The sequence below is a fragment of the Chanodichthys erythropterus genome, chromosome 4, assembly GCF_024489055.1.
Source record: "Chanodichthys erythropterus isolate Z2021 chromosome 4, ASM2448905v1, whole genome shotgun sequence".
NCBI lineage: Eukaryota > Metazoa > Chordata > Actinopteri > Cypriniformes > Xenocyprididae > Chanodichthys > Chanodichthys erythropterus.
Genome location: NC_090224.1, coordinates 6,103,074 through 6,122,571, shown reverse-complemented (window position 1 = coordinate 6,122,571; position 19,498 = coordinate 6,103,074). Strand labels below are relative to the sequence as shown.

The following is a 19,498-nucleotide window of genomic DNA, read 5'->3' as shown; positions in this document are numbered from 1 at the left end:
TAATTAACTGAAAATAATGCTTATACAATTATACTGCTTACAATAGCATTTCTCTAGCATCTATTTAAACATTTTCAATGTATTGTACATATAAACATATGGTTTACACATTCTTAAAGTACACATGAAATCAAAATTGACCTTATTTACTTTGTTAGTGCATATTACTAGTCTTGTGGTAAACAATTAATCCGTGCAAGTTTAAGCACAGAAAAAATAGTTTGTCGCGGTAATCTTTAATCTAAATCTGAAAAGTTACTTCCGGTCTGGAATGGCGTTCCTTCTCTGATAAAGTCAGTTTGACGGCTTGGGCTGAAAACGTGTAAACCACTCCCCTGCAACCGTGTGTCTGCTATGAGTGAGAGGTGGAGAGGAGGAGCGCTAAAGTAAAACTCTGTCATTAATTCTGTCATTAATTGCTCACCCTCATGTCATTCCAAACCCGTAAGACCTTCGTTCAGCTCTTGGATTTCATCAAAAATATCTTAATTTGTGTTCGGAAGATGAACAAAGGTCTTAGGGGTGTGGAACGACATGAGGGTGAGTAATTAATGACAGAAATTTCATTTTTGGGGTGAACTAACCCTTTAAATACAACATTTGCTTTACATTGTTAACTAATGTGAGGTCAAGCTGTACTGCAAATATAACAAGATAAGCAGAGACAGAATGCAATCCAATGGTGTCAGTGTTTCCTTTAATTCCTGAATTCCAGAATCACATGCTCAATGCAGTGCCTCTGTCACACTCACGCATACCAGCATAGTATGTTTCAGCTGTGCCATCATTCCAGATTTATCTCTCAGAAAAATGTCTTATCTCAGGTTAGACATAAAGCAAAGCACACTGACACAGAGTGGACGTTTCAATTTCAGCTAACTTTGTTTGAAAATTTGGTGTGTGCTGCAGGCAGTTAGCAAAAACACAGACAGAGTTTGACCTGGTGAGATAAAGCCCTCATGTAACCCTGGTATTTGATTGGTTCAGTGTGACTGTGCTTCACACTTCTACATTCCTAAAACAGAACGGAAGGTCAACCAATGCAGCATGGTAAAGTGTTTTCTTCATTTAACAAACTGAGGTCTCTGATCAATAATGTACATTTGAACAATCACATGTCTGGAGAAAAACTATGGTACTTTCATTTAAACACCTCAAACTACATATTTCATCCACATAAACTAATAAACCTCATTTCAGGCACTTCGCCATTAGTCACATGTCTAAGTATGACATAAAATACCAAATACAATACACTGCAAATTCCACCACTGCATTGAAATATCTCAAACATCTGGAGAATATGTAAATTATAATATGTAATAAGTGAATATATATGTCCTGCCTGTTAATGTCGCAGTCACACTCTGGCAGATCTGAGTCCTGTCCAGGGCATCCTGCCATGTCATCAGTGCCCATTTCCAGAACCATTGGGCCTAATCTTCCCAATCAAGTGTCCCAGAAGAAAGTAATACTTCCACCCTGTCAAAATTCCCCTTCTCTTTCGTCAGAATAACAGTGTCCAGGCTTTCTCTACAACTCTGGTTAGTGTGTGGGGTAACCGAGCATGTGTGTGTGAACTGCTCTCAAGTGCAGGCATGAGCAGCTGGGAGTGACAAATACTGCTGTGGCTAAAATAAGACGACAGTCATTAGCATGTGTTTATCAGAGGACTGGAATGTGTGTGTCTCTTGTGTGTGTGCACACAAGAGACGTTTGTTTAGTATATAATATATATATATTTGTTATATATATATATATATATATATATATATATATATATATATATATATATATATATATATATATATAACAAATATATATATATTATATACTAAACAAATATATATATATTATATACACACACAAAGAAAGTGATAAACGATACCAACTATTTTTATCTTGAAAATAAATCTAACTTGTTTTGCAGGTTTTTTTTAAATAGTATATTATTGTTGATGTTGAGGAAAAAATGTAAATAAGGAAAAAAAATTAAATAAAACTAAATTGGAAATGTGTAACCATATTTTGGGGATATATTTGTACTCAGAAGTGAGCTAAATCTGACAAAACCACCTTTTGGTAACATCCTCCTTTGTATAAATGGTATAAAAAAATTGTAAAAATGCAAGAAGTTTTCTTTTAGGGTCAGAGTGTTGGTTAAGGTTTTTTATATATATATATATATATATATATATATATATATAAACTAGCTGTATAAAAACAATAGAAGTCTATGGAATTTCCCTGTTCAGATAACTAAGTAAATGCGTGTGTGTGTGTGTGTGTGTGTGTGTGTGTGTGTGTATGTGCGCGTTTTTCCGATTTATGAGGACACAAATTTTTATAATGACATGGGTATTACAATGGTATTACGGCATAAACATGAAATATGAGAACATTTCATGGGTCCTCATATTTAAAATAGCTTTACAAACATACTAAACAATATTTTATTAAAAATGTAATAATGCAGAAAGTTTTCTGTGATGGGTAGGTTTAGGAGTAGGGGTAGTGTAGAGGCATAGAATGTACAGTTTGTACAGTATAAAAACCATTACGCCGATGGAATGTCCTCACTTTGATAGCAAAACAAACCTGTGTGTGTGTAAGAAAGATTTAAAATGTTTGCTTTTGAACAATGTGGATACTTTTGCTTGAGCAAAAAACTCTACACTTAGCTCTTTAATTAAATCCAAATAAAAGCATGTCAATTTACTACAATTCTCTAGACTCTTAGGGAAAACTCAAAACAGCAGCTGTCGCACAGAGCTAATGTACATGAGTGAGAGTGTGAGAGAGGATGACACCCTCTCACGCATGGGCCGCAGTGAAATTAACACCCCACATGTGAGAGGCTTTCAGACTTGACTGCAAGCAACTCGACTGTCCAAGTCATATCCAGAGACACTATGCTGTCATGTTTAAGATGCTGGTGCAAAATATTTCCTTTCCATCCATGGGCCATTAGCAGAAGGAACATGCTCAGTTCATGCCCCTATTTCTATAGCTTGTTCTGGCAAAGATCAACTCTCACAAGCATAAAAGACACAAAGGCAAAACAACTGTAAATGTACAACTATTATGAAGCTCTAAACCATTGTCCTGCAATTTCATTTTAGAGACTCACCTAGCTGCTATAAGGTCAAGCAGATGCTGCCAGCGCTCATTGACTTTGCTGAGTTTGTATTGGATTTCTGCAGCTTTGCTTTCATGGCTGGCCTGAGCCAGTCTCTCCCCCATCTGTTCCAGCTGACACTTGTTTTCATTGGCCACTGAGATCTCTTCCTGGTAGTCCTGATAACAAAGAGATTGCACATTTGTTCAGTTGAAAATTCATGATTATATATGTTTTTTTTTAGTTTAAATGAACTAAAATCTATACTTAGCGATCAAATATATATTTTTTGGAATTCAATTTGGATAATTTTTTATCAGTTTCTTAAAAAATTCATAAGAAATAAATGTGTTGTGAATTATAATATCACCTTCTTGAGCTTCTCAATCATCTCCTCAATGCTGATGTCGCCATTCTGCGAGACCTTGCTCTCCATGTGGGTGAGCCACTCACACAGCTCTTTGTTCTTCTCATTAAACACAGCCCACTCGTTCAGCCTCTCGCTCACCTGCTGCCTGCGCAGGGACAGCTGCGGGGATGACAGACAATAATCGATTAAGATCAAGTGTTCAATGAGTACAAGAGAACTACGTGAAGGTCAATGAGAGAAGGTGCAAAATGTTTGGTGAGCAGAATAAGAAAAGGAGGATGTCAGATGGACAAGTACTATTTCAGTCTCTAAAGTGTCATGCACCCAACTTCCTTTCCAAGGTCCTTCCTTACTAAGAGGCACTAGGGTGAAGAGGCACAAAAATTGCAATCCTTTAGACTACTCCGCTCTAAGCAAACAAAGAGCCATCAAGAAGTTTGATTCAACAACAACCCGTACATTTTATGGGCAAACGCAAAAGCATTGAAATATAATTTTTCCTCCCGTCTCAATTCTTTCTATCACTATTCTCAATCACTATTTCTATTTAGAAAGCAAACAAGCCTCCTCCAAACACAAAGACCGTACTAAGATAGTTCAAGCACTTCTGGGAAATTTTAGATGATTACTGGGTAAACACTAAATATAAGCATATAGTTTTGTCTCGTTTTCAAGTAAAAATATCTTAAATAAGTCTTGTTATAAGAATAAACCTCACATAATGTAGTTAGATTTTTGCATAGAACATACATTTATCAATGATTAAGAAAATTATTGCATTTTTAAATAAGAATTATACTATCTTATGAGAAAATCAAACTTAATGTATCGAATTTACCCAATATTTTGCTATTGCTAATAAATTTGCAAATCAGTTCATCCCTTTACATATTCATTGTCTGACGTTATTAAAACTTTATGAAAACTTACAGTTGTTCATATACTGTAATGTCAGTGTTTCAGTGTCTGAGTTTGTTCCCTGTGCTGTACTCTTGTGAAATGCTTGTGTTCATGGCAGACAGCAGTGCAAAGAATGTGTTCTGGTGTGAGACAAACGTGAAGGGACAGACTGTTTAGCTGACGTGTGTACCTGGTGACAGGTCTCCTCCCACTGTCTCTGGAGTAATATCAGTCTCTCCTGTAGGACTGTGAGGTCATCAGCACTGAGGCCGCTGGAGAGAGACTCCCTCAGAATACACAGCCCGGCTACATCATCAGCCCAGCCTTCAATACTTCCCTCTAATTCCTATCACACACACATACATAGTCATGATCACTTCCGAAACAAAACAAAACAAAACAAAAACAAAAGACAGAAGACAAAACAAAACAAACAATAGGAAGATACAGCATTCATACTTGCTACAAATGTTTGAATGCTTCACTGCAAAAAATGCTTTCCTTACTTAGATTTATTGTCTTGTTTCCAGTTCAAATATCTAATAATTCTTAAATCAAAAAGCATTTTCTAGACAAGTAAAACAATTTTTTTACTTCTTTTTTTTTCAGAAAAAAAAAAAAAATAAAAAGTCAAAATTAAAGGTGCCCTCGAATGAAAAATTGAATTTATCTTGGCATAGATGAATAAGAGTTCAGTACATGAAAATGACATACAGTCTCAAACTCCATTGTTTTCTCCTTCTTATATAAATCTCATTTGTTTAAAAGACCTCAGAAGAACAGGCGAATCTCAACATAACACCGACTGTTACATAACAGTCGGGGTGTACGCCCCCACTATTTGAATATGCCAGCCCATGTTCCAAACATTATGAAAGACATTAGACAAGGGCAACCAGTAACGTCTGGATCTGCACAGGTGAATTAACAGACTAGGTAAGCAAGTAAGAACAATAGCGAAAAATGGCAGATGGAGCAATAATAACTGACATGATTCATGATATCATGATATTTTTAGTGATATTTGTAAATTGTCTTTCTAAATGTTTTGTTAGCATGTTGCTAATGTACTGTTAAATGTAGTTAAAGTTACCATCGTTTATTACTGTATTCACGGAGTCAAGAGCCGTTGCTATTTTCATTATTAAACACTTGCAGTCTGTATAATTCATAAACAACTTCATTCTTTATTAATTTCTCCAACAGTGTAGCATTAGCTGTTAGCCACGGAGCACTATCAAACTCATTCAGAATCAATGTAAACAATATAACAGTATACAATACTCACATAATCCGACGCATGCATGACGAACACTTTGTAAAGATCCATTTGAGGGTTATATTAGCTGTGTAAACTTTGTTTATGCTGTTAAAGGCAAGCGCGAGCTCTGTGGGTGTGGAGCAGGAGAATTAAAGGGCCAGTAGCCCTGAATCGGCTCATTTATAATGATGCCCCAAAATAGGCAGTTAAAAAAATGAATTAAAAAAAAATCTATGGGGTATTTTGAGCTGAAACTTCACAGACACATTCAGGGGACACCTTAGACTTATATTACATCTTTTTTAAAAAGTTCTAGGGCACGTTTAAGTGAGTTTTTCCTTAAAATAAGCAAAATAATCTGCCAATGGTGTAAGCGAAATAGTCTTGTTTAGATTAAGTTTAGATTTAAGATTATTTTGCTTACCCCACTATTTTTATTTTGCTTATATAAAAAATATGTCATTTTACTTATCTATTAAAAGCATCTGGATTTAAGATATTTTTAGATATATGGACTGGAAACAAGACAAAAATGCTAAGAAAATTTTTTTTTGCAGTGAATTTATCCAAAACAGAGGAATATTGTCTGCACAAATTCTTCCCCTTCCCCAAACCAGATGACATTAAAGGTGCTCTAAGTGATGTCACATGTTTTTAGGCCAAAACATTTTTTGTCACATACAGCAAACATCTCCTCACTATCCGCTAGCTGCATGTTCCCTGAACACACTTTAAAAAAAACGCAGTCTCTGTAGTCGCCACAAGCTCCGAAAACGGCAATAAAAACAAACTGGTGCAGCCTGGACCACGAATCATAATAAACATGCTCCAGCCAATAACCGCCAAGAATGATTTTAAATGCGCGTTCATGACTGTTTCAGGAAGCATGGAGGGGAGGGGGAGGAGGAGGGTCTAGCTAGCCTCTGTTTTGTTTGACAACACTTCGAACGTCAACAGGAAGTTACTCCACCCAGGATCACTTAGAGCACCTTTAATTGCATTTGTATTGATATTTGTTGATATTGATATCTCTGCGAGCATTCAAAGTGTGTTACAATGTATAATCCTAATACAGATATGGTATGTGACTCACAGATAACAACAGTCAACAAGACATAAACACATAAGTGACTTTTGTGTCAAGAAATAATTAGAATAGAAAAAGGTGGCAAAACACTTTTGTTTTGCTGCTGCAAAAGCATTTCCTACAAAAACCTCAGCGTGTCTGCTTACATGTATGGTTTTAGCATGATTAGCATGCACCTCAAATTCTTTCCCTCAGGCAAAGTCAAAGAAACACTTGCTGATAGTCCAGCTCATAGAGATCAGAACAGGTTAATGTTACTTTCAATGCAACCCAGATAAAAAATTAATCAAAGCATCAAGGCATAACACACATTCTACATGAAGTAAGCAAGGGTATTATTAAATGGTTGACAGCAGCAGACTGCACAAACAAATTATGTAGAATAATTATCTAGAAGACTGAGATGCTGTTGTTTTATGTCAAATCTGGTTAGGAAATAGTGTTTAATGCGTTAACACAAATAATAAGAAAGATACTCTGAAGCAACACGTCTGTAGAAGGTCATAGAACACAAGATGAGTCAAGAGACAAGATGAACACAAGATTTCGTTTGTGTACCTTGCAGCGAATCTGTTCTGTGTGCAGCTCTTCGTGGTGGTCGGGCAAAGCCACAGAGAGTTTTTGCTTAAAGTCTCTCAGCTTCTCGTGTGATGCAGCAATTCCTTTCTCACACTGATCCCAGTCCTGCACACATAGCCAGAGAGAAAAAAATATTGTGAAATCATGAGAGATAGAATGATCATGATCATTTTCAAGGATTGCACGTCCTTTTATGGCACTCTGCAGTTGCAGCAGCACACAGTCTGACAAGATATGTAATCATGTATTTTAGAAACATCAAGCTTAGCAGTTTTTTTATGCACTAATAAACATGCTTATTACATCACTCGAAAAAAAGTCGGATAGAGATGTATGGCATCATCACATTTGTAATATGAACTGTAATAGAGAAAGTCATATGTAACCAAATCCAGTCAAGTCTTTATTTAAATGTGGCCAGAGCAAAGGGTCATGGTCCTGAGACACAAGAAAGATTATCATGCAGAGATAAAGCAGTGAGGTACCTTCTATCATGTCATCCTAGAAAACAGAGAGAGGAAGAGAAAGAGGCAGAGGCAGAAGGAAAGAGGAGCCATTTTCCTTTGCAATCCAAAATTGTTGTCTGTGCCCCAGTGTGCTGCGTCAAAATGGAGCGGATGCCTGCCTGTCCCTGCTACCCTGTGTTGGCAGTGCAGCACAGCTCGGACTCCCTCCCACAGTACTGAAGATATTTCTCTCGTCTTCAGCTCTCTCGCTGCCTCTTTCTCTTTTTCATCCCCCTCACACGCACACACTAAACACATCACACTCTCTCTCACTCTCGTTATGCTACAGCAGCTTGCCTCTATTTGCTCTGTAAGGTCAGATGCTAAGTCCTTCAATGTCTCTCTTTTCTTTTAGGAAAAGCACTATGAACAAGAGATCCATTTATTTGTTTGCAGAATCTTCTCTTTGTATATTTAATTTCTGAGTAACAAGGTTCATTAGTTAACAATATTAATTAACTAACTGCACTTCTACAGTATTTATTAATCTGTGTTAATGTTAATTTCAACATTTACTAGTAAATTATTAAAATCCAGAGTTGTATTTGTTAACATTAGTTAATGCACTGTGAAGTAACATGAACAAACTATGAACAGCTGCATTTTTATTAACTAATGTTAACAAATACAGTAACAAATGTATTGCTCATGGTTAGTTCATGTTAGTTAATACATTAACTAATGTTAACAAATGAACTTTATTGTAGTGTTACCAACTTCTGTTTTGCATCATTTAACATTGCAGCTATATTTTGATTCTGATATTTGTTGCTAGAAATAGCTTGTAGCCCCGATTTCACAGAACACAAAACACCAAAACAATCAGAACTTGAAAGTTTAACTACAGGCACAGCCCTTAAAAATCTTTGACATCCTACTGTAACAAACTTTTACAACCACATTGGAAAATTTGCACACTGCAATGCAACAGCATGTCATATTTATACAGTGGGATCCAAAAGTCTGAAACCACACTAAAAAACCTGAAAATAAAAGCCTAAATATACTTTTTAGAATGTATGTAAAATAAATAATTAAAAAATAAATAATTAAAAAATAAATAAACATTTTATAAAATTATGAAAAAATAATTATTATTTGAAAATGATAAAGTACAAACTTCTGAAATTAATTTACATTTTTAATTCCATTTTTACACTCAAATTGTTGTGCTGATAATTAAATTAGTAACTTTTTTTATTATTAAAAATATGCAAAAGAGAAGCATTTTTACCACTTTGACCACTAACCATATATGTGATAATATCAATCAACTCACAGTAAAACACATCCAGCACGCGGTCTAAAGAAATGCAAATAACCAAACACTCTACTCAACTATTCAACTTTATACATTGTCAGTGATATGAACAGGGCTTTCCCTTAATATTCAAATAATTGTTAGTCAACTAGAAGAGGCTTAGTCAACCAAAAATTGTATTAGTTGGTTAGTCACAGAAAAAAAAACAAAAAACAGTCCATGCGGGATAGATCGTTAACGGCGGGTCCTTTGTACGCCTATCATCCATCTACCTCAAATATGGCTTATCTAAATAATAGCAACTTTACATGGCTGCTTGTTCTAACGTTCACCTAGATAAATGTGCGCTATTATCATTGACTTAATCTCTGCAGCCCAAAACACAGAAAACATTATCAATAAACTATTAAAATGTTATGACAGTCTCCTTGCTGTTTTTCATGACACATTCATAAACATTACTTTTGCCAGTGCGCTGCTACAAGTTTTATGTGTGCGTTTAAGCGCTGATTGAGCTATGTATTACCGGTATATATAGGCAATTAAAGGCTCATTATTATGATTTATATGGCTTATTAATATACACGTGTTTAGTCAAATAATCGCTTAAATGAACAACTACTAGTTGACTAGGAAAATCTTTAGTCGAGGTCAGCCCTACAAATAGGCAACAATTCAAACAATAAGTGCACCCAAATAACTCACCCTCATCAAAGAAAGCAGTTCTTTCTTCCTTTCATCGAGACGGATGTTAATAGTCCTCCAGCGCTCCTGCACATCAGTGAGCTCAGTGTGAAGTGAGGCCTCCGCTCTGGCATCAGCCCACAGGAGGAGTTGCCTGCCAGCCTCCACTGTGAGGATGTAGCTGCCCTGTTGCCTCTGAAGCACACGCTCCTTTAGCTAGATGGAGAAAGTCAACATCCATCTTGAATGTGGGTATTATTTCTCTGTTTACACAACTAAGATTATATCTTTACCTGTATGTGGTCTAACATTCCACGGATCTGCTGTAGTGCTACTGTTGCGCCCTGTTTTTGGTCTTCCGGTTCCAGTGACACCTCTTGCAGCCAGTGGTGCAGTTTCTCTATCAGCTCTGTGTACCGCTGCCACTGCCGAACCAAACTGTCAATAATCCCCCGTCTCTGCTGGGCCCGCCTCACCACGCCTTGCCACTGGTTACTAAGCAGTGCCAGTTTCAAGCCAAAGTCATCCCTTTTGTGTCAGAGGACAAAAAAAAAAGAATGTCACTTCAAGTATTTTTGAATAAAAGAATAAGAATAAACAAATAAACAAACGTTACCTGTCCTCCACTTGTCCCTGATTCAGTAGCTGATGTCCATCACTGATGATAGAGTATAGAATCTGTTGTCGACTAAACATGTCTGCTTGGAATAGCTATCCACACACACAAAAAACAAAAACAAAAGTTTAGTAGAGCAGTTCTATGAAGCAGGTCATTAATGCTTTTTATGCCATATATTTCGATTATTTTTAAATTGATTAATGTTCCTAATATAGCCATCTTATTATGTGAGTTTTTAAATAAAAAACTATATGTGGACATCAATATACTGGGGACAAAATTTGTCCTAATAAGAAAAATAAGGAATGTTTCTTGAACACCAAATTAGCATATTAGAATGATTAAAATTTAGCTTTGCCATTACAGGAATAAATTACATTTTAAAAAATATAGAAAATAGAAAACATTTATTAACATGAATTAATACTTTAACTAACATAAACTAATAATGAGCAATATAGTTTTACAGAATTTATTAAGCTATGTAAATGTTAATAAAAATGTTAAAAGATCTTTTGATTTTAAAAATGTATTAGTACATTTTGAGATTAAAATGAACTAACATTAATAAATGCTGTAAAAGTATTGTTCATTGTTAGTAGGTTAAATAATGTAGCTAACTAAACTAACATTAGCAAATTAAACCTCCTTGCAAAGTGTTGTTTTGCAAAAAAACCTTACCAGAACTTTTGAACGGTAGTATGTGGCTTTTCATTTCACTTGGTTGTGTTCATTTTAAAGACATCTGTTCCTAATCAGTACCTCATGCTCTCTCTGCTGGTCTAGCAGGCTCTGGTAGTTCCCAGAGATCTCAGCGGCCAGCTTCTCCTCTGTTTGGGTGAGGAAGGTCATCCATGCATCACACTTCTCCAAGAAGGTCTGTCTTTGCAGTACCAGGGCTTGAAGTTTACTGCTCAAATAAATACACAGAAGTGAATATTACACATGTTTATGGAGAACACAGATACTGAACATCTACTGTAGATCAACAGTAGCCACACATACCTGAATCTCTCTATTGTGCGAGCAGAGTTAGACGACCAACTCCTGTTTAGGTTCTGTAGACGCTTGATTTCATTATCATTGAGGGGAAGCTGATAACCCAACTCATTCAGACGTTCCAGATCAGGAGAATGACTGCTCAGCTTCAACATTTGGGTCTACAGACACATAGATATGAGAGTGTTCAGATGTGTTTAGAGAACCTTATAATTTTTTTTTTTTTTAGGAAAATGGTCAACAATTTTTACCTTAAGTTTTTCCATGTGTTCCAGCACAGATGAGATATCTGGAGATCCAATTGAGTCAGGTTCCTTCAAAACCTTCTCAGCTTCTTCTGACAAGTGACTCAGAGAATGCAACTCCTTACTAAACCTCTCATAGTCCCTCACACCCACCTTGAGGAAAGGAAAGAGAAAGTGTGAAAAGTATTTTATTAAAATAATAATAGTGTCTAATTTAAAATATACACTACCATAGAAAGGTTCGGATGTAGTTAGACTTGAAATGAATACTCTTATTTAGCAAGAACACATTAAATTGATCAAAAGTGACAGTAAAGACTTTTATAATGTAATAAAGATTTCTGTTTCAACTAACTGCTGTTTGTTTAAACTTTCTATTTATTAAAGATTACTGAAAAAAATGTATCATGCCACAAACATATGAAACAGCACAACTATTTTAAACATTGATAATAATAAGAAATGTTTCTTGAGCATCAAATCAGGATATTAGAATAATTTCTGAAGGATCACGTGACACTGAAGACTGAATGAAGGCTGCTGAAAATTCAGCTTTACAATCACAGGAATAAATTACATTTTAAAATATATTCATAGAAAAGTTATTTTACTGTAATAACATTTCACAATGTTACTGTTTTTACTGTATTTTTTTTAATCAAATAAATGAGCCTAAGAGATCAAAACATTAAAAGATCAAAGTTTTTTAAACAGTAGTGTATTTTATTAAAATAAATATATAAATGTTCTGTTTAAAGTTCAGTATCTGGGTGTACAAGATCAAATCTGAATCATTCAAACCTCTAGCAGAGACTGCTGTCTTTGGAGGGCACGTCCAACTGTTGCTAATCGCTGAGTGAGTGACAGGTGGTCTGTATGGAAAGCTGTCATGGCAGAGGGGTCCACTTGTTGCCTCAGCTGCTCGGAAAACTCATCCAGCTGCTGCAGGACAGACTCTACGGATCCCTCGGCTGCCATAAGGCCCTAAAGAAATGCCAGTTTTACAAAGAGGGACACTGTGGCTCTTGCTACAAAGGTTTCACAACTGCACAGTTGTCAGAATTTACAACTGGTGATTGCATACTTCTGTGTCACTAACATAAACACAAATATTTAAGAGGCTTGCAAACCTACCATGCATTCAAAAAAATCCTCACCTTCACTTCCTGTTCTGTGATGTCCCTGTGGGTGGCGCTCTTGAGTAGATGTTCCACCTGTTCCTCTAGTTTCTGGATGTCGGTGCTGCTCTGAGCATGAAGCGCTTTGTAATGCTGCCACAGCTGCAGCAGGCTCTTACTCCTCCTCAGCTGATCTGAGATCTGCTCCAGCAGCGTGTTCCACCTGACAGCAGATCGGTAGAAGATCAATGATTTCAGATCATTTTGTACTGATCAGTGCTTTCATTAGTTACTTTGAAACTCACCTGAGATTTACATCACCCAGTGCTGTGTTGAGTGAATCACTCACTGAGGGATGACAATCTCTCAGAAGCTGTTGTGTTATGGAGCCTAGTTTCCGTAAACTGCTCTCCTGTTTCTCCAGCTCATCTTGTAAACTCTGAAACACAAAATACCTATGGTGATTTTAGGTTCTTGTTCGAAATAATGCTAATACTACCTTATTCATGTTTTGCACAGTTTGTGGCATATTAGCACCTCAAGATTCTCCACTTGAACCTGCACTGCTTCTGGGGAACCGGTGAGAAGGCGCAGACGAGAGATGGTGTAACGTCCCTCCATCAGGTAACCCTGAATCTCCTCATATGCTTGTTTATACAGACTCCACTGATCCAGCATTGACCGGAGACTGACCGTCTGCTGCCCAATCTACATTTACACACAAACCTCACTTACAACTGATCATCAGGATGAATGTTTTGGTGAAAATCTGATTATGAAAACTGAGTGATAGTACATATTGTGTCTATAACTGTGTGAGTGATGCAGCTTCAAAATACACATTACAATATTTTTCAATATCAGTGTTATGAATCAATTCAGTGAAACAAATTCAAGGTAAACAAACTGTAAACGGTTTACAGCACTTTGCAATAAGTCCCATTAGTTCTTCCAAAACAAGGCAAAAATTTCAATTGATTTTTAAACCGAAAAAAGTTACAGACTGCAGCTTTAACTAAGACTAATCAATTCTTTAGAAGTACTTTCAATTGTTAATTCAGGTTAACTAATGTAGTTAACTAATGTTAACAAATGGAACCTTATTGTAAAGTGTTACCCTGTAAACAGTATCATCATGAAGATTTCAAATGCCAAAATTAGAAGCTTTACTAAAAATGCATTATGTGAAACATACCATGTGATCCAGATTGGCCCAAGACTGGTTAAGGCCTTTAAGGGTGTCCATAATAACAGAGCCAGCTTCGCCTTTCTTATCCTGGATTAGTAAGCATCCTTTCTCTTCAGCCTTCTCCAGATCCTTCTCTTTCTCCTTTACCAACACTTCCATTTCCTAGCATACACAGACACAGACAGTCAGATCAATCTTTCAAAACAACAAAGCATGAGGATTATTTCTGGATTATCTATGCAACCTCCACTCATGAATCCATATAGTGTACTGTCTGTGTATTGTGTAGAGCCCAACAGCTAGGATGTAGTATCTACCTGACAATCTTTAAGTGCATTCTGGGCTGAGGAAACATCCTCAATCCTGTGCTTCTTTTTGAGTTTCTCTTCCTGTACACTAATCCAGGTCTTCAAGGTCTGAACCACGTTCTCATACTCTAACCAGCTTTTAAGCAGACCCTCTAAAAGCTGAATCTGTAAAACACAGAAGGCACCAATTTAGTATATGATGCAAATTAAAGGTAAATTGCAAACAATGGGGTCCAAAAGTCACAGTCTAAACATCTAACGATCCATGTTCCAGCAAAATTTGAGAATTTAACACATTTATGTCTAACCTTCTCTGTAACGAGTCCCTGCAGTATCTGCCAGCGGCGGTTCATGGCTCCAAGACGCTCAGCAAAGTCAGTTTTGTCACTGCGTTTCCCCTCCACATCCTGACTGCTGATTTGTAGAACTGACTGATTCACAAAGTCCACAGTCAGTTGCTTACAGGACAGGTCAATCTGAAAACCCTGTTGAGAGGGGTCAATAAAGAAAGAGAGAGATTTAGTGTCTTTCGTGGAGTACAAAACTGTCTTTTGAATATAACAGTTCTAGCAGCCTTTTCTAACTTTTTCCTACCTTGTATTTCTGAAGGTACATTTGTACAACCTCAGATCCCACTGCCCCCATGATCTTCTGCTGGTCCTCTTGGATGACATTCTCCATGAGGGATATCCAGCTCATTAGTTCTGTTATTGCATGACGGGATGGCAACTTCTCCATCTGCAGCTGTTTGTCACAACACGAATGCAACTATTAGCATTGCCACGTGAGCCTGTTCATTATCTGCACAACCTTCTTTAACTGAAATGGGCCAGTGCAACCAGTCCCAGTCATCATACCTGGTGGAGTTTCTCCTGGACCACAGGGATACGAGTGAGAAGATCAGCCCATTGATTGTCTACCTGGGCCAAGTTTGCCCTGAGTGCTGCCGTGTCCACTTTCTTCAACCGGAGTAGCTGATTTCCCTGGCTCTGAACTGATGTGCGCAAAGATGATTTGGCGTCCACCTCTTTAGAGAATTCCTGCAGATATGGAGATGGATATTGAGTGTGTCTGTGAAAGTCAAGTGAAACCTAAGCCTCTTTTAGCAGAATATTTAATAGCCGTTCTCACCAGGAAGGCATGAAGATGGTCTCTGACCGTCTCTAACTCTTGAGGTACTGTAACAGACTGAGTGCTCCAGAACTCCAGGCGGTCTAGTGCCGAACTCAGCCATTGGCTAATCTCAGCTGACTCGCTCTGATACCTACAATGAAATATAAAGACTCCATGTGATATCAATAACTGAAAAAAACAATTAGGCCAGATTCAAGGTAGTAAAACATATAGTATAACTTAATAGTCATTCTTTAAGGCAGTAGAGAATCACAAAAAGAAAGTGATCACATGTTCTGACCTGATCCAGTGTTTGAGGGTGGAGTCCAAGCGGTGTAGCTCTTTATTGATCTTGGTGGTGGTGCTGAGCCAGTGGTCCCCCAGCTGATTGAGCTGAGTTTCCAGGTCTGAGCAAGACACATGTAAAAGCAGCCTCTTCTCATCTTCCAACAACTTATACAACTGCTGTTGCCGCTCAGATAGACCGGCCTTCAGACGCTACAGAGAATGAGATAGACAACACACCCGTCCATTTAGTTTTAGATTTGCCCTTCCTTGTTTTCAAATCTTCTAACATTCCTAATGTACATCATTTGGGGTCGAAGTTCTTTTTTTAAAGTCAAAATTTATCAAAAATAACAGTAAAGATTTCTATCTCATTTAAATACTGTTCCTTTGAACTTTGTATTAATCAAAGAATCCTGAAAAAAGCATCACAGTGTCCACAAAAATATAGAGCAGCACAACTGTTTTCAACTTTGATAAAAATGAGAAATGCTTCTTGAGCACCAAATCAGAATGATTTCTGAAGGATCATGTGACACTGACAACAGAGAAATGGCTACTTAAAATTAAGCTAATTAAGGAATAAAATAAATATATTAACATCAAAAACAGTTATCTTAAATTTTAATAATATTTCACAATATTACTGTTTTGCTGTATTTATAAAATAAACATTAAAAATTGTTTAAAATCTTACTGACCCCAATCTATAATCTGTAATATCATAAGAAAGTATAAGGAAGTTATTTAATTTAGATTTAATTAAAATTGAGTCATTCAAAAGGCATTCTCAATTTGATTTTTAATATTGCACAAACCAAGTGATATTCACAGTTGAGCCAAAACATTATGATCACCTGCCTAATATTCTGTTGGTCTTACGCATGCTGCCAAAACAAGAACACCGACACTGACACATGGACTCTACAAGAACCTTGAAGACGTCCTGTGGTATCTGGCAACCAGATGTTAGCAGCAGATCCCTCATATCTTTATTCATGCCCATTTCTCCTGCATCCAATAGGAACTGATTGTTTGCTTACCATCTAATCTACCCAGACCTTAATATGTAGCCTTGTTAGATGATCAGCGATATTCGCTTCACCTGTGACTGGTCATAATGTTTTGGCTCATGTATAGAGTATAGAGTAATTTAATGTCTGTAATGTAAAATAATGGTTGGTGTTGTACTGATTGTTTTTGGTGAAACCGTGTCTGATCCAGTGATTTGTATGTGTGATGGAGTTGCACCTGGTATAGAGCAATTCTATCACGAAGTCTATCTTCTGTCTCTTCCACCAGGCCTACACTGGGGATGTTGCTTTCCACTGCCTCCAGCTGCCTGTACACGGCCTGATAATCACCCACCAACCTGCTCCACCACTGATGCCACAAAACACATGACAGTTATTTACTCCATTTGCACCCATTATAATCTGCATCTATCTTGTATAGAAACACAAATCCACACAACCTCCAGAATGCCTTCCAGCTCCACTCCTCGTTTGTGAGCCTGTTTAAGTACAGCCTGGGCCTGAGCCACAGTTTCCTCCAGGCTCTGGACCTCCCGCTGCACCACCAACCCACTGACTTGCCTGAAGAAGGCCTGTGTCAGGACAACATGAGTCTCTAGCCCCTGAAAAAACTCCTGCAAGATGAAAAGACAGACAGAAAGTACATCACCATATAATCAGTTATTTCAGAAAGTAGGTGGCATTGACATTCACATTCTTCAGAGAATCTGATTGCATGAGATGAGAGTCATCAATATTTTTGGTCTGTTTTTCTGTATAAGAAAGACTGTACACTTTTTATGGCACACATTTTATGCCATTTTAAGGCATTTGCTGCTGCTAGTCAGAAATATGTGGTATTGATGAGAGGGACACTGTCATTCTAGAGAGCATTAGATTGGATGAGACAAGAGTCATTCATTTTTTAATCTGTTTTCTCAGAAGAGAAAGATTGTAACTTTTATATGTGTATATCTTGTCTATTTTGCCTAATAAACAGGCATAATTAGAAGGGCCAAATCTTAGATTCTGAATTTTTACCAACCCTGGTAGATTGGATATATTAAATAAGGTGCAAATGGTGTCCTTCAGGTAATATTTTGCCCACAAATGACCAAAACATGCTAAAATAAATAATAATAACAATAATAATCTAAACAGATTAAATCAAAAAACAAGGGTGTTATACCTTGTGTTTGTCCAGGAGGATCTGAACCTCAATTACTGATCCCACTTTCATCTTCTGATCAGCAGCCATTTTGTCCTGGGCAGTGTCTACCAGGTCTACCAGGTCTTGCAGAGCTCTCTCATACTGAGCCTTTAGAACCAAACTCTGGTTCAGCCCACTCCGTTTGGATCCCACCATCTCCACCAGAACTTCATACGCATCCTGCACAGCAGAACACAACGTCAAGTGGAAAGTGAAATGGAAAATGTGACATCAGCAACTATAATTGCTGTTTCTAAAGCAAACAGCAGGAGAGAGATAGATGTGTGTACCTGTAGCTTCAGCAGCTCTTGAGTGCAGAGCTGGCTGGGCTGCAGTGTCTCCCCTCTGGTCCTCATCTCAGAAACTTTCTGTTCAAATTCCCTCAGACTGTCCTCAGCTTCTGCTAGAATCTGTTTACATTGAAATTGACTGATTGATTGATCTTACTCATAGCCTAATAATAAGTATTGCTTGGGGTCATGCAAACATTTTTGTCATTTTGAATGTGTCTGACCTCCATTTGTTTAGAAGCGGGCCGATCCATAGCTGCATTCATTTTCTGCAAAAGCTGGTACTTTGAGTCACTGAGTGCAGTAAGCAACAGTCTCAACTCAGTCTGTGAAGTAGAAATAAAGGAAAATGTATTTGTGAGAGAAAGAGCAAGGGAGAAAAACAATATATTGATTAAAAATAACCAGATACAAGCTACATATACCTGGAAAACAGTGAGCTCCTGCAGCTTGTCTTTCATACTGTCACATCGTTGATCCAGAACTGTGTCCAGAAGCTTTAGTCTCCTTTCCAAACTATCTAACACCTTCTCGACCAAAACACTTTCTCCACCTTCATCCCATAGCCTCTCTGTTCCTCCGAGCACATCCCGACATTTACAAACCTCCTCACTGACATTCTTTACCTCCTTACCCAAACCCTGAAGAGACAAGAGCAGAAAAGATATAGTGCCAAAAAGTGTTAGCGTTTCTTATAAAAAAAAAGTTTAAAACTCTCATAAAATAACTATGTCTGACCTCTAGGTGGCCCAGGTGAGTCTCTGAGTCATCAGATAATAATAATGGGCCAGATACGAGTTCATTCTCAGCATTGTCCAGCCAAGAGGAAGCTGAGGACACCGCCTCATAAAGAGCCCTTTCCAGAGCGCAAGAACGCTTACTGTCAGCGCCCCCTGTCTGTGGGGAGGACATAAATGAACGAATAGCTGAAAATAAATCCTTACTAGTTATAGTAACACAAAATCCTGGTGCAGTTTAACATCAAGTTAAAATGTTCAGTGGCAGTACCTGAGGCAAGTCCTCCAAGTCTTGGCTGAAGCCTTCAAACAGACTTCTGGGTGACAGGATATCCTGACTCAGTTGCTCCCCTCTGAAAACTCCACAGGGACTGGAGACTGGCTGGTATAGCTAAGAGAGAGGATTGTGCTTATTTTTTGCAGCACAGAGGCAGCTTTTATGTTTTCTTTTTTAGGGGACAAGAAATTAGTGCAGCAGTGATTTTTGTGGGCCAAAATGAGTTTAGAACTTACAGTTCCATTGCCGTGAAGTAAATGTGTAGTTTGTTTATAGGATACATTTAGCTTTTTACTGCTGGTGATTATTTAAGCACATGTATGAATCAT

General features: G+C 37.4%; 1 protein-coding gene across 1 annotated transcript in view; it reads right to left on the bottom strand.

The window, feature by feature from the left end:
- syne1a (spectrin repeat containing, nuclear envelope 1a) overlaps window positions 1-19,498 on the bottom strand; it is a 166,535-nt gene that overhangs the window by 14,324 nt on the left and 132,713 nt on the right. The window contains exons 100-128 of the mRNA XM_067383839.1: window positions 19,164-19,283; window positions 18,894-19,052; window positions 18,581-18,796; window positions 18,380-18,481; window positions 18,156-18,275; window positions 17,845-18,045; window positions 17,117-17,290; window positions 16,894-17,025; window positions 15,659-15,855; window positions 15,376-15,508; window positions 15,102-15,284; window positions 14,839-14,988; window positions 14,553-14,729; window positions 14,254-14,409; window positions 13,943-14,098; window positions 13,285-13,455; window positions 13,053-13,186; window positions 12,787-12,970; window positions 12,431-12,613; window positions 11,636-11,782; window positions 11,391-11,545; window positions 11,148-11,295; window positions 10,383-10,477; window positions 10,060-10,294; window positions 9,788-9,982; window positions 7,295-7,420; window positions 4,579-4,734; window positions 3,489-3,647; window positions 3,131-3,297 (exon numbers count right to left, since the gene is read on the bottom strand). Of these exons, the coding sequence (XP_067239940.1) occupies window positions 3,131-3,297; window positions 3,489-3,647; window positions 4,579-4,734; window positions 7,295-7,420; window positions 9,788-9,982; window positions 10,060-10,294; window positions 10,383-10,477; window positions 11,148-11,295; window positions 11,391-11,545; window positions 11,636-11,782; window positions 12,431-12,613; window positions 12,787-12,970; window positions 13,053-13,186; window positions 13,285-13,455; window positions 13,943-14,098; window positions 14,254-14,409; window positions 14,553-14,729; window positions 14,839-14,988; window positions 15,102-15,284; window positions 15,376-15,508; window positions 15,659-15,855; window positions 16,894-17,025; window positions 17,117-17,290; window positions 17,845-18,045; window positions 18,156-18,275; window positions 18,380-18,481; window positions 18,581-18,796; window positions 18,894-19,052; window positions 19,164-19,283 (4,631 nt within the window). The remainder of the gene's footprint in view (window positions 1-3,130; window positions 3,298-3,488; window positions 3,648-4,578; window positions 4,735-7,294; window positions 7,421-9,787; window positions 9,983-10,059; window positions 10,295-10,382; window positions 10,478-11,147; window positions 11,296-11,390; window positions 11,546-11,635; window positions 11,783-12,430; window positions 12,614-12,786; window positions 12,971-13,052; window positions 13,187-13,284; window positions 13,456-13,942; window positions 14,099-14,253; window positions 14,410-14,552; window positions 14,730-14,838; window positions 14,989-15,101; window positions 15,285-15,375; window positions 15,509-15,658; window positions 15,856-16,893; window positions 17,026-17,116; window positions 17,291-17,844; window positions 18,046-18,155; window positions 18,276-18,379; window positions 18,482-18,580; window positions 18,797-18,893; window positions 19,053-19,163; window positions 19,284-19,498) is intronic.